This window comes from Phoxinus phoxinus (assembly GCF_949152265.1).
Source record: "Phoxinus phoxinus genome assembly, chromosome: 6".
Lineage (NCBI taxonomy): Eukaryota > Metazoa > Chordata > Actinopteri > Cypriniformes > Leuciscidae > Phoxinus > Phoxinus phoxinus.
Genome location: NC_136881.1, coordinates 9711762 through 9725030, shown reverse-complemented (window position 1 = coordinate 9725030; position 13269 = coordinate 9711762). Strand labels below are relative to the sequence as shown.

Here is a 13269-nt window from a genome sequence, read left to right as displayed (position 1 = left end):
AATGTTAAGTACAATTGTGTTGTTTGTACTAAACTTTGACCTTTTATTTACAGTAAAACAATACTATAATGAGAATTCAGGAGAAAATGTGCTTAATTGCATGATTTCATCACAATACTTACTTGCATGGTAATTTGATAATTGTATGTCCATCCATCTGGTACTGTTCGTGTGTCAGTCGAAAATGACTGATTTATTTTTTTAATTATTTCAATGAAATGATTGTACTACATTTTAGTTCTTATTTTTTATTTTAAAAAAAATTCTTTGTAGTTTTTATTTTCTTTGTAGTTTTTATTTTATATGTTGTATTTTTAGAGGATTGTATGGTACTTAATTTATATATATATATATATATATATATATATATATGTATATATGTATATATATATATATATATATATATATATATATATATATGCAGTAGTTATAATTCATTTATTAATTTGTGCATGGACCTGAAATTTTATTTCCAACTTAAACAGAAATATTAAATGCTTTGGAGCTCACACTTAAGTTTGGTCTCTTTTTAAAAATAACATTCGACATGTTTATATGAAATATATATTTTCCAAAACATTTATTCTAAAACTGTGAGAAAATCAAAGCCATAAATCTAAACAAGTTAGCTTTCGGTAAGAATTTGTTTGTGCGCAATAAAAACATTTCCAATAGATGAAATTCATCTTCCATTTAATTCCAATGTGGTCATTTTTGACCGCGAAGTGTGGCTATATTTTTCAGTACCATTTAACCTTTTTGAATCATTTCCAGGATTTTTTTTGGTGTGTGTTTCGTACCATTCTAATAAATAAAAAATAAAAAAAATAAAAACATGACGTTACTTTTGTGAGAGAAGGCATAGACAACAATACATATTGTGTGATATGATCCTCACTCAAGAGTAAAAAGCACTATATGAGGAACACTACTACAGGGAAGACTGTCTACATGTCAATCAATTTCAATTTATATATATATCATTTTATATATTTAAGTGGTTATCATAGAAAGAGACTGTTGGTATAAGAGAGATATTATTGCTATGGTGGAAAATGAAATACAGCTTGTCCTGAACATGAAAGAGGATGTTTTCTCTCATCAAACAAAAAATATAAAATCTATAAATAATTTCATAAATATGATGGAGCGGTGCCAATACATAGATCATGGATTCTGTGCTGCTTTCAGGTGACCAATAAAAGGTACATTCATACTCACTTGGCAAAATGAATTTGCATTAATTTTCAATGCGAGTTGGTGATTTGAGGCGACACACATGGACCAACAATGCACTTCCATTGGTATTCGCCGCATAGCGGAGCTCACATGATTCTACAGTCAAATGTGCATACTAGAAACCACAGTACAGTGCCAACAATTCATTTGTAGAGCGACAAATTAACCAGTTAAACATTTAAAGAGAGAAGAACATGTCAAAATTACAGCATATCCCAAAAACACACAGTAAAAAACATGCTTCTATGTGACGTGCGTGAGGACTACCGCTATAGTGAGACTCAAACTGGCCCGGAGAAGCCAAAACCACAGCTACAATCAGTCAAGTTGGAAGTTTGATGCTCTTGCTGTGCATCCAAACACAGCTAAATGGCAGCCTTTCAGGTCAAACTGTTTACAGCAAGAAGATTATGTGTCAGCTGAGAACATTGTGATAAACTGAGCGCCATTTTCATCTTTACTGCTTCCATCAACACAAGTAGGTGATTTTTCCCTACTAATGTTATGGCAGGTAGTTTACACATTTATAAAACGCTCTGCCATGAGTAACTGTGTCTGGTAAACAGAGTGGTGTGGTACCTTCGGGTTTCCAGATCTGGGGCTTTGAAAAAAAGCATTCTGAATTGAATATGTTTTCTTTAGATGACCCTGTGGGTTATTACCTGTAAAAAGAACAGAAATGGAGGGAGGATATATGGGATGAGATGGGGTGTGATGTGATGTACAGTATACTGGTGCAGGTCCCAGGCCATAGAGGGTTCTCCCGCAGCTGCTACACGTTTGTCCGACATTTAGGAAAGATGGGCCCTCCATCAAGCCTTCTCTTTCTTACTGCACACACAAACAAAAAAGGGTCGATCACTTTTGAGGACATAAAAAAGGTGACATACTTAGGAATTATGCTTTCATTATAACAGCCGACAAAGGGTTCAATAATAAAGATTTTACGTTCTGCTTTGTTTTTACTTTTACTTGCCCTGTCAGAATTTTCACAAGCCCCACATCATTTCTTTAAATTCTTAATGTTTTACTTATAAATAAAATAATTTAAAAACATTTATAAAATGTAAAATATTTTCTAAACATTAAAAATAAAATAATGTGCTATGATAACTGCCATTTAAAACCATACTGTAACTGCATTAATGCTATGAATTCATACATGCATTTTTTTGCTGGAAAATGATACATTTCTGATTTCTTTTCTTCCAAGACTATTAAAAGACATTCTTACAATTTCTCTTAAAACCTTTATGTTAGACATTGGGAAATCCTTATTGCATTTGTAGATACCACAGACAGAAACTGGAAATTGCAATTAAAGGAATAGTTCACTCAATTAAAAGATTCATTTGTATGGCTTCAAAAGACTAATATAATGGTCAAATGGGCTACTTTTATGGTGCTCAAACGCTCAAGTCCCCAATCACTTTTATTGAGGCATTCTGTTAATTCTCCTTTTTAAAGAAAGCCATATACATTTGGAAAAATACTCATAATTAGGGGAGAACTATTCCTTAAAGAAAAAGCTCTGCATGCACAGCAAGCCAGAGGCCATTTTCAATATGTTTATGTAGATTTGGCATCAGAATACTCTCTCTATGCAGAAGTAAAGAAAAGACTAAACCTGAAAACAAGCCATCTGAGAGTCGGACAAACAGCGCAACACAACAGCACAGACGAACAAAACGACCAAGAAACAACCAGACAATGAAACAGACAGGTTTTGAATTCACTTTGATGGAGGGAAATGCAGTAGTGGAGATTCTGAAGCGGCAGAAGGGAGCTTGAGGAAAAGTGTAAAAGTTCATAACGATCCAGAGACTTGAGGTATTGCGAAAAGGCTAAAATAAGAGCAAAAAGACAGCAGGTAGTGCCCGGAGGGAGAGAAGGAGGGCAAGACTCTGTGTTTACTTGGGTTTTGATGTGAACTTGAACTTTTTACAGAAGGCTCTTTCCAGCTCAGGGACCGACAGAGTGAATGTGATCGCGCCATCTGTGTCCGACCGAACTACACGTGCTGTAAATACATACATGGCATGAACACACCAATACTTACACTACCATTCAAAAGATTCGGGCCAGTAAGACGATTTTTTAAAAACATTAATACTTTTATTAAGGAAGGCTGCATTAAATTGATAAAAAAACATTTTTATTTCAAATAAATGCTCTTTTTTTTCTATTCATCAAAGAATCAATATTTTTGTGGAAACCATGATAAACAAAAATGATGAAGCAGCACAACTGTTTTCAACATTAATAATAATATGACATGTTTCTGAAAATTCAACTTTGCCATCAATTGTAATAAGTGTTCACAATATTGCTGTTCGTACTGCATGTTTGATCAAATAAATGTAGCTCCAGTAAGCATAAGACTTCTTAAAAAATTATAATATTTTTTTAACTGGATTGTACCTATTTCAGCACACACATGTACACACACACACACACACACACACACACACACAAACGCACACAAACGCACAATTCTGAAAATACACATACAAATAACAAATCTGACAGCATCAGAGCGTGTATTTCTTACCAAGGTCGTTGTTGCTCATCATGGCATTAGATCCACGCAAGCGTGGGCCCTGCTGGGTGAAATGGTATCCGAATTTCAACAGAGTAGTGTTCTTCTCCAAAATGTTAGCTATCTCCATCTCAACCTTATTACCCAAAGGCTGGCTCTGTATCACACACACAGAGATGATATACATGTAAGATATAAATACAGGATATATTGCAATAACTCTTCCAGTTCTTGGCTTCATGTGCCCCTCCATCATCATTACCTTCAGACTGAACCCCTGACCTCATCGATAATGGCTCAGACCTTTATATAACTTAATTCTGTGTATGAGTGTGAGCATACCTGGTTGTCAATCTTTAGCTCCTGCAGTGTAGTGTTGCTCTTTAAGGATTCCACGAGTACCAGAATTCCAGCTCCAGTAATGAAGTTTGACTCCACATTTAGACTCTTCAGAGTGGTGTTCACTTTCAGCATGTCTGCTAGTGCCTGGGAACCAAACAACATTACACGCGTTTAATACCTACACTACCGTTCGAACGTTTGGGCTCAGTACGATTTTTTATGGTGTTTGAAAGAAGTATTTTATGCTCACCAAGACTGTATTTATTTGATCTAAAATACAGTAAAAACTGAACAAATGTAAAATGTGTTTTCTATTTTAATATATTCTAAAATGTAATTTAATCCTGTGATGACAAAGCTGAATTTAGCCTTATTTCTCCAGACTTCAGTGTCACATGATCCTTCAGAAATCATTCTAATATATACTGATTTGGTGCTCAGGTAACATTTCTTATTATAACCATGTTGTGCTGCTTAATATTTTTAAGAAAATGTATGTATTAAAAAAAATTAAATGTGCGCGTATGCATGTATGTATATATATATACACACTATATATATTTGGATTAAGTATTACAGTAATTATGGCAAATAATTGTCATGGGTCACAATTCTAAAAAGGAATTCCAGGCTGCATTTTCTTTATGGAAAATATAATTTCTTATTTGAAAGATCTAAACTTTGAGAATGAGCGTGCTTCTTTAACTCACAAAGGCTACAGGATCGTTACTTCTGGTGCCAACGATGCTCAGGCGCTCCACAACACTGTTCCCTTTAAGAGCTTCAGCATATGCTTTCAAAGTTGGAATTGGAATATTCTACATATCACCAAAAAAAAAAAAAGAGAGAGAGAACATATAACAGGGCAAACCATCAAAACGGCAGGCTAGCAGTCACATAAAAACACACTATTTAACAAAGTATAAATACAAGAGTGAAAGTGGCACCTTGATGTTATTTATGTTGACCTCAATAAGATCTGGATCATTGCTTTTGATTCTCTGTAGTGTTTCCTCTACATCTGTGTCATTGGGCTGTTCATCTGGCACTGGCTTATACTGAGTGCACTGGATTACACCTGTGTTTATAATACAACTCCGAATTACAACAAATAATGTGGTTCAGTGCCAGATTTAACACAATACTATAATCACACGGCACACACACCTTGGGACACATGGTCCCAAGCCACATTATAGATGTATGGGTTTGCATTACATTTATTTACATTTTACATACATGTATTTGGCAGACACTTTTATCCAAACTGACAATGCATTCAAGATTCAAATTGTGTTCTACTGTTTGAGTAACAGGAATATTTTACAGAACTAAATATCAAACCAAGTTGAATTTATTTTCTCTCTATGAAGAGCAGCTGGTTAAAAGTATTTGCAAAAATGTCCTTTAAAAAAATCAAAGGTCGAGCATAATTTGTTTGTAGATGCCACATGGTTTGATATTTTGCATTTGACATTCAGGCATGTTTAAAGGTGCAGTGTACAATTTTTTTGCACTTTTTACATAAAGAAATACTGTAAAAATGCTACAATAAAACATTTTAATTGGTTGACTACGTTACCTTACCATATATACAGAGAAAAACTATAAATGGTTTAACATTACACATGACATTACATATACTGCATAGATATTTTACTTTTTTATCAGTAATGTACATTAGTGTGCTTTTAATTACATTTTATGTCATTTAGTTCATGTTTATTGCATTATATTAGCATCAAGTGTGTTACCCTGAAGGTGATTTGTCTTTGTATGACCCTTATTCACTGTCTATGTGGGCATTGACCATGTTTTAAGAACAGGCCACTTACGATGAACTCGGATTCATCATGTGGCTTTCTATTGTGCCACCTGTATTATTGTGGTGGTTATTGATACATTTTAAGGTAAAAAGGCAGATTTTGGTAGTTAAAGTAGGTAAGTTAACATTATATCACAGGGTATATGCAGGAATCCTGAAGTTAATTTCAATACCTTTTTAAGACTTTTTGAAGACCTCATGGCCACTTCAAGTTAGGGGTGGGCGATATGGCAAAAATATCATATCACAATTTTTTTCAGGAAAATCACGATTCACGATTTTATCACGATTCCTTTTAATGTTGGTTTTACTATTTTTCAAGTGACTGAGCATCACAGCCAAACTAATGTCCCTATTTTTAAAAACAAAGCCTTAGGTAACAAAATATAAAATAAAAAGAATGGCAGACATTTAGGCCAAAGTGACGAAGATAAAAAATCTGTCATTATTTTCTTTGTTATTAAAAATTAAGAACAAAGATACACGTATACACAACTTAATATACAAATGAAATAAACAGTGCTTTATTTTTTCAGCTACAGGTGTATTTAACAGCACTGAAGAAAGTCATTAAATGAATAAATATGAAAATAAAACAACTTAGACTTCACTGTATAAATTGTACATTGATTTTTATTAAAGCTACTATTAAAGTTCTCAGTCAAGAGTGAGGGATTTGCTCTTTGTATTTTGTTGTTTTATTAACAGGGATAGTTCTCCCAAAAAAATGTATTGTCATCATTTAGCCTACTCTCTCAAGCCGTTTCAAACCCGAATAAGTCTCCCTCTTCTGTTGAAAATAAGTTATTTGGAAGAATGTGGGTAAACAAACAGTTGATGTACCCCAGAGACTTCCATAATAGTTCTTCTATGGTAGTCAATGGGGACCAGCAACCGCCCGGTTAGCCACACTCCTCAAAATATCTTCTTTTGTGTTCAGCACAAGAAATAAATGAATACAGGTATTTAACAACATTAGAGTGAGAGTAAATAATGACAGAATTTTTATTTTTGGGTAACTATCCCTTTAAGGACAAGCGGCAGCATGTTTACTATTAGTCTACTGTCACTTTAAGATCCGCCCGCGACATATAACTTGTATTTTACAGTTACTTCTGATTAAAGAATACAATGCAAACACAAACAAATACTAATGCAAAAAACTTGATCAATCACAAACAATCAATCAGACAAATATAAAGCTTCAAACCAGACAAAAAACATTACAGGATAAGTGGCGTATTCACTTACTGTTCAAACCCTGTTTGTTGACGATAGTACTGCTGGCAAGTGCTTCATAATACTGCTGGTTGCTCATCAGTGTGTGCATGCCCAAGATGGCTGCAGGAAGAGAAATGTTTTTTCAAATTTATATATACGATCCTCTGAATGAAACAGGCACTGTTTGCCATTTACGACTTGTTCATGTAAATCATATGTAAAATCCTATTTTCCAAGGTATCAACTGAAAATCATTCACATTTACCTGATGAAAATATCTCAAGCAGAACAGTAATGGCATCAAATTAACTTGTGCAGACACAAAAATTAAAAATCTAATAAAATGAAAAAGGACCGCAAAACATCTAAATAGCAAGTCAAGAGGAAAGTGTAATTTAATTCGGGAATGTATGCTGTATCTGACAGTTGACCGTGGGCCAAAGACAACTGAACTAACCTCATTCCCATATGAAGCTGTAATCGGTCTGTACACATACGATGTTCAGACTGTTAAGCCAACTCCTTAAATCCTGCTGTTTTTGAAACATGATCCCAAAGAGGGAAAAAAACAATTGACCTCATTTTTAGGGAAACCACTCCATCATGTTAAATGGGAGTAGAGTAGCTGACAGTTGAGAGGGTTTTCTTTCTTTTTTTTTAGCCAGCAGAAAAACTTTGTTCCCCTTTTTTGGTAGCCAAGTGTCTTTAGCGCACAAGGATGAGTCATTGTTATGAACTCAAACTTGCATACGCAGTTTCAGGAAATAACACATGCATGCTTGACGTAAAGGACTAGTTCACTTAAAAAATACAAAATAATGAATTACCCTGTTGTTCTAAATCTGTATGATTTTGTTTCTTCGTGATACACAAAACAAGAAAGTTTGAAGAATGTTCATGCTGCCCTTTCCTGTATAGCTGAAGTATACAGTGGAGAAGGAAAGGAAAGGAAATTTAAATGAGTATGGAACATCATGACTAGTACAAGATGACAGTGAAATAACACTTACATAATCATGCAGATAACATAATACGCTGAACATCCCATGCAAATATTCAGCTAATGTATAAGAAACATTCTGGAAATGTTAGAGCGGCACACAAAGTTGCAGATTAACCTACTGGAGTGATCCGTGTCTTAGAAACGGTGGAGCAGGGGAGAGGACAGAGAGAATTAGGAATGAAGATGTGAAAATGGAGTGAAGAGGACTAAAGGACAAACCAGACAGAGGCACATCGTGAGATAGACACACACAGAGGAAGTTCAAATTAGTCAGTGAAATTACAGATGGATTGACTCATTTGAATATTGAAACTGGATTCTTTCAAATCCATTACGGATTATGTGCATACCCATATAAAGTCAGAATTACAGAATATATTTATTTAAAAAATACAATTTTATAATTAAATTTATAAAATGGTGTCGTGGATTCAAAAAAGCATAGTCTACTACAGGTACATACAAGAATTAAATTGATAACATTACACTGTACCTGCTATATCGCACAATTCTGCATCAGTTGCACTAGATAGCGCCTCTTCTAGTTCAGGCTCCAGAGTGACATCTTCAAGGATAGGGTCCACTTTTGTCTTGGGCTCCCACACTTTTCCTACATACACACGTACAGAAAGAGAGTGAGGGAAAAATGCCTTCATTTATTTCAGTTAACTATAACTGTCCTATGTGCCGTCATTTCAAAATCATGATTTGTCCCCAAAAAAATAATTTCAAAATGTCAGTATATTTTTAAATAAAGGAGACAATACTCTCATTGAAAAACAAGTTTGATGCATAAATGAGACCGAAACTTGGAAAAATTAATTGAAGAGAGATTGGAAGAAAGACAAATAAAAAGTAAAAAACACTTGTGAACAATGTTAATGTGTATCATTTCTAGCTGTAATTTCATCATGTTATGCAAAACGAGTAAAATACAAACCGTGTACGGTATGAATCTTTAATGTAGATTCATAAAAGTGATGTGAAATTTTAATAAGTTGAACAAAGTAGTTTGTTGTTTATTTAAAATGTAATTTCACTACAAAAAAGTCAAACACAAAGCTGGAAAAGTCAGTCTAATGGCAATGTTTATAACTTTCAGGTTAAAGAGAACAAAAAATTACAGAACTTCTGTGATGTACAGTACATGTCACACACTGTTGGACATTATTAAATGGACAAATTACAAGCTAATAAAAGCATAAAAAGAGTTATAAATGCAAGTCGCTTCTCACCTCTTTTCTCGCCAGTGTAGGGAACAAGATCATCTCGGTCTGGATGTTCTTTGGCTTGTTTCTCCAGGTGAGCTAGAAGGTCATCTCTCTGGAACATTCCGGTCGGAGATTTCTTAGTCTGATCCCGCTGTCTATATCCTGCTGGCAACAGTGCGTTCTGAAAACAGTACAATTCATAAAACATTAGTTTTGTCACCAAACTTTCATAAAAAGCACAAAGAATTTAAGATAAGATATTACAATAAAAGCTGAATTTTCCATATGTTAAAAATGTCATGGATTCTAATACCATCACTTTACCAAAGTACAGTCACAGTTTCCATCAATTTCCATCTTTTGCAACTATTTGATACAGGTTTTATTAGATTTATGAAGGGTGCCAACCCAGGTTTTCTAACTTTCAACCACATACTAAATAGGCAAACCATGACCGCCTGAAACAGTGAGCAATGATAACATTCTATTAAGTCAGGGCCTATCAGCCCATATCCACAAAAGGGGGGGGGGGGGGGGGGGGGGGGGCTGTCAACGTATGTGCATGTTAAATGTGAAGACAGAATCCAGAACACATAGCATTTCAAAGAGAACTCAGAGAGAACAGAACTTTATACGGCACCTCATTATTGTTTATTCTTAGTGCAGATAAAATTGAGCCAATGGAGACAAATTAATTCTAAAGTGACATTTAAAATCATTAAAGTAGAGATTTCCACTGCACAATTTAGTGTTTCGGGAAAAGGCTCGGCTTTGGTGGAGAATGTTTATTTTTGTTACATTTGAACAGATTAACTTTAGTTCCAGGCCCCAGTATTTATGGTAAACTTCTGCACCTCTGGCTGAACATCTCAGTAAGGGAGAAGAAATTCTCTTTTCCCTCTTCTCTGTTGCTGGACATTTATCCTACATCTGTCTCTAAATCTGTCAAGAAGTGCTTAGATGCTGGAGTGAAACCAGATTCCTGAAGAGCAAATAAAAAAAACTGTGGTCTGAGTGAGAAAAAGAACACCATCAACAGAGAGAACCACAGCCTTACGACAGTGGATTCCCTTAAAAACACTACCGCAATACAATACAGCACACACACACCACTGTAAAACAGCACACACACACCACTGTAAAAGAGCACACACACACCACTGTAAAACAGCACACACACACCACTGTAAAACAGCACACACAAACCACTGTAAAACAGCACACACACACCACTGTTAAACAGCACATACACACCACTGTAAAACAGCACACACAAACCACTGTAAAACAACACACACAAACCACTGTAAAACAACACACACAAACCACTGTTAAACAGCACACACAAACCACTGTTAAACAGCACACACAAACCACTGTTAAACAGCACACACAAACCACTGTTAAACAGCACACACAAACCACTGTTAAACAGCACACACAAACCACTGTTAAACAGCACACACAAACCACTGTTAAACAGCACACACAAACCACTGTTAAACAGCACACACAAACCACTGTTAAACAGCACACACAAACCACTGTTAAACAGCACACACAAACCACTGTTAAACAGCACACACAAACCACTGTTAAACAGCACACACAAACCACTGTAAAACAACACACAAACCACTGTAAAACAACACAGTCCTGTCAAACTGACTCCACCATGATAGTCTAAACTCAGAAACGTCAAAAAAAAAAAAAAAAAAAAAAATATATATATATATAAAGGGCATTTCTCAAACAAAAATGGCATTCAAACAACAATGTCCAACACCAAACAAAACATAATGGGCTACAACACAGTCCAAAATAAAACAACACAAACAAACAAGCCGAACAAACACCAAGAAATAAAGTCCAGACAATACCAGACTAGGTAGCAATACATTGCACTCAAACAAACACCATTATGCGTGATAGAAAACAGTCTAGCCAAACAAACATGACAATGAATGAAACAACAGTCCAGTACGAACAAAAACACAAAAATTAAGTTCTTCTTAAACAAAAAATGGCACTGAAAAACACCAAATAAAACAAAAATGGGATACAACACAGTCCAGTCAAACAATTACCATTACACACACACACACACACACACTCCAGTCAAACAAATCAGACTAGGTAGCAAAAGTCCAGTCTCACAAACTCCCTTATACATAAAAAACAAACAAACAAAAAAACAGTCCAGACAAACCATAACCTCTAGGAAACAACACAATCAAGACAAGTAGTCCAGACAAACAAACCAGACTAGAAAACAACAGTCCCATCACATAACTTAATAGTTTTCAGTGCCAAAGCACTACTTAAAAGTCAAAATACAAAAATGACAGAAGACAGGATCTGTTATAAAATAAGTCTATCAACCTTTCATAATGCAGAGTATTCAGAGGCAACTAAACTGTGTGAGCACATTTATGAATTGTGTGTGAATTCATGCAGCTTTTAAGGTCGAATGAGATAAGTTTCACCTTATTTTAAGTGCACTTACATCAGGATCAAGCTCTTCAAGTTCATCCTCAAGTCTCCTGAGCTCCTCTTCACTGAGCTTCTGCAAAAGCTCATCCTCATCCACGTCCCGGTACTTCTCCATCTCTTTACGGAACATGATGAATAAGATAAAAGGGAGGAAGAGGACAGAACAGAAGAAAAAAAAGAGAGAGAGAGGCAGGAACAGTTGAGCCCCCCAACCACAGGACCTTGGGGCAGACAGAGACAGATCCATAAATTAGGCCTATTCTAAATTCAAAGTTTATGATTTTCTACAGTATTTAAATGGATTATTCTAGACAAATTCAAATCATATGGATTATGGATAGCACAGGTGTACATCATATTAACTGAGGACACGCTATGGTAACATTGGACAACCAGAAAAAAATATATATAGGCCCTATATATTTTGGTCTTAACTTTGGACAGTATCTGCTTTTTCAAAAATTACACATTTGAATGTCTCTGTGCAAAATGTTTTACTTATGCTTCCTAATTTTATTAATATATATATACACAACCATTATGATCTTAAACAACCGATAAATTGAGTAGCCTATTATAATAATATATCTTATAAGAAAAGAAAAAAACCTAGTGAAACTGAAGGCTGGCCTCTGCTCTTAGGACCATGTCCATTGTCCTTGGTAAATCCAATAAACAATGACATTGACCAGCAAACTCCATCACGCTATAATGCAAATTTATTATTAACATTCTGCCTCTAGTTTAGGTTTCACAAATCAACAAACTAGTTATTATATACACATTTCCAGACAGCTCCTAAAACAAATTGTTTTCCACTTCAGTAAATAAAACTGCAATTAGTGATCTCTGAATAAAGTTGTGTCGGTTCAGATACATAACTTTTGACAAAAAATACATAATACATTTTGAACCGCAAGCTCAATCATTAATCAAATATAATTATCTCCGAGCTTCATCTGTCCTGTAAATATGCTTATTTGTATGTTTCATGGCTCTATGATGAAAACAAAGCGTTAGTGCCGGAGAGTCTATCATTCTCACTTACTTCAGACAGCGCTTATCCCACACTATATATAGCGCATGTGACAGCTGAATACTTTGACCAGATATGGTTTCTTTTCGGAGCCGCTATTTCATACAAATGTGCTGCTGCCTCAAGCAATGATTTCTCAAATCCAAGGTTCATAGAAGAACAATGCCTGACATGGCGGAGAAAGTCCAAATATAAAAGTAGTCGCTGCTCGAGCCTTCTTTCAAAAAGTCCAGTAGTCAGTCGGTGGCGATCAAAGAGTTTCCACAAACCCGGAGTAGCGCAGATATTCGCCCCGCCCACCGCGTAGACCTGCCAATCACTGACGCCATTTACCCAGCCAACCAATCAAGTTGCAGAGAC

General features: G+C 35.2%; 1 protein-coding gene across 2 annotated transcripts; it reads right to left on the bottom strand.

Annotated features, from left to right (window-relative positions):
- Positions 1-784: 784 nt before the first annotated feature.
- tmod1 (tropomodulin 1) lies at positions 785-13230 on the bottom strand. 2 transcript variants are annotated; one of them, XM_079617341.1, is made up of 11 exons: positions 12922-13147; positions 11887-12094; positions 9405-9561; positions 8663-8779; positions 7197-7286; positions 5068-5198; positions 4831-4938; positions 4121-4264; positions 3791-3935; positions 3154-3259; positions 785-2070 (listed from the first exon to the last, which is right to left on the bottom strand). In XM_079617341.1, exons 2-11 carry the CDS (start codon positions 12001-12003, stop codon positions 2052-2054), a joined length of 1134 nt encoding a protein of 377 aa, XP_079473467.1. In that variant the 5' UTR covers positions 12004-12094; positions 12922-13147; the 3' UTR covers positions 785-2051. The 2 variants fall into 2 exon arrangements, with proteins under 2 accessions (XP_079473467.1, XP_079473468.1); XM_079617342.1 differs by lacking the exon at positions 3154-3259 and having other exon boundaries at positions 12922-13230.
- Between the last annotated feature and the right edge of the window lie 39 nt (positions 13231-13269).

Excerpts from the sequence above, each read along its gene's own strand:
- tmod1 (XM_079617341.1), bottom strand. The coding sequence starts at position 12,003 with ATGTTCCGTAAAGAGATGGAGAAGTACCGGGACGTGGATGAGGATGAG. Across the intron at positions 7,287-8,662 it reads AGAATTGTGCGATATAGCAG|CCATCTTGGGCATGCACACA; the intron begins GTACAGTGTAAT and ends CTCTTCCTGCAG. Across the intron at positions 3,936-4,120 it reads AGCTAAAGATTGACAACCAG|AGCCAGCCTTTGGGTAATAA; the intron begins GTATGCTCACAC and ends TGTGTGATACAG.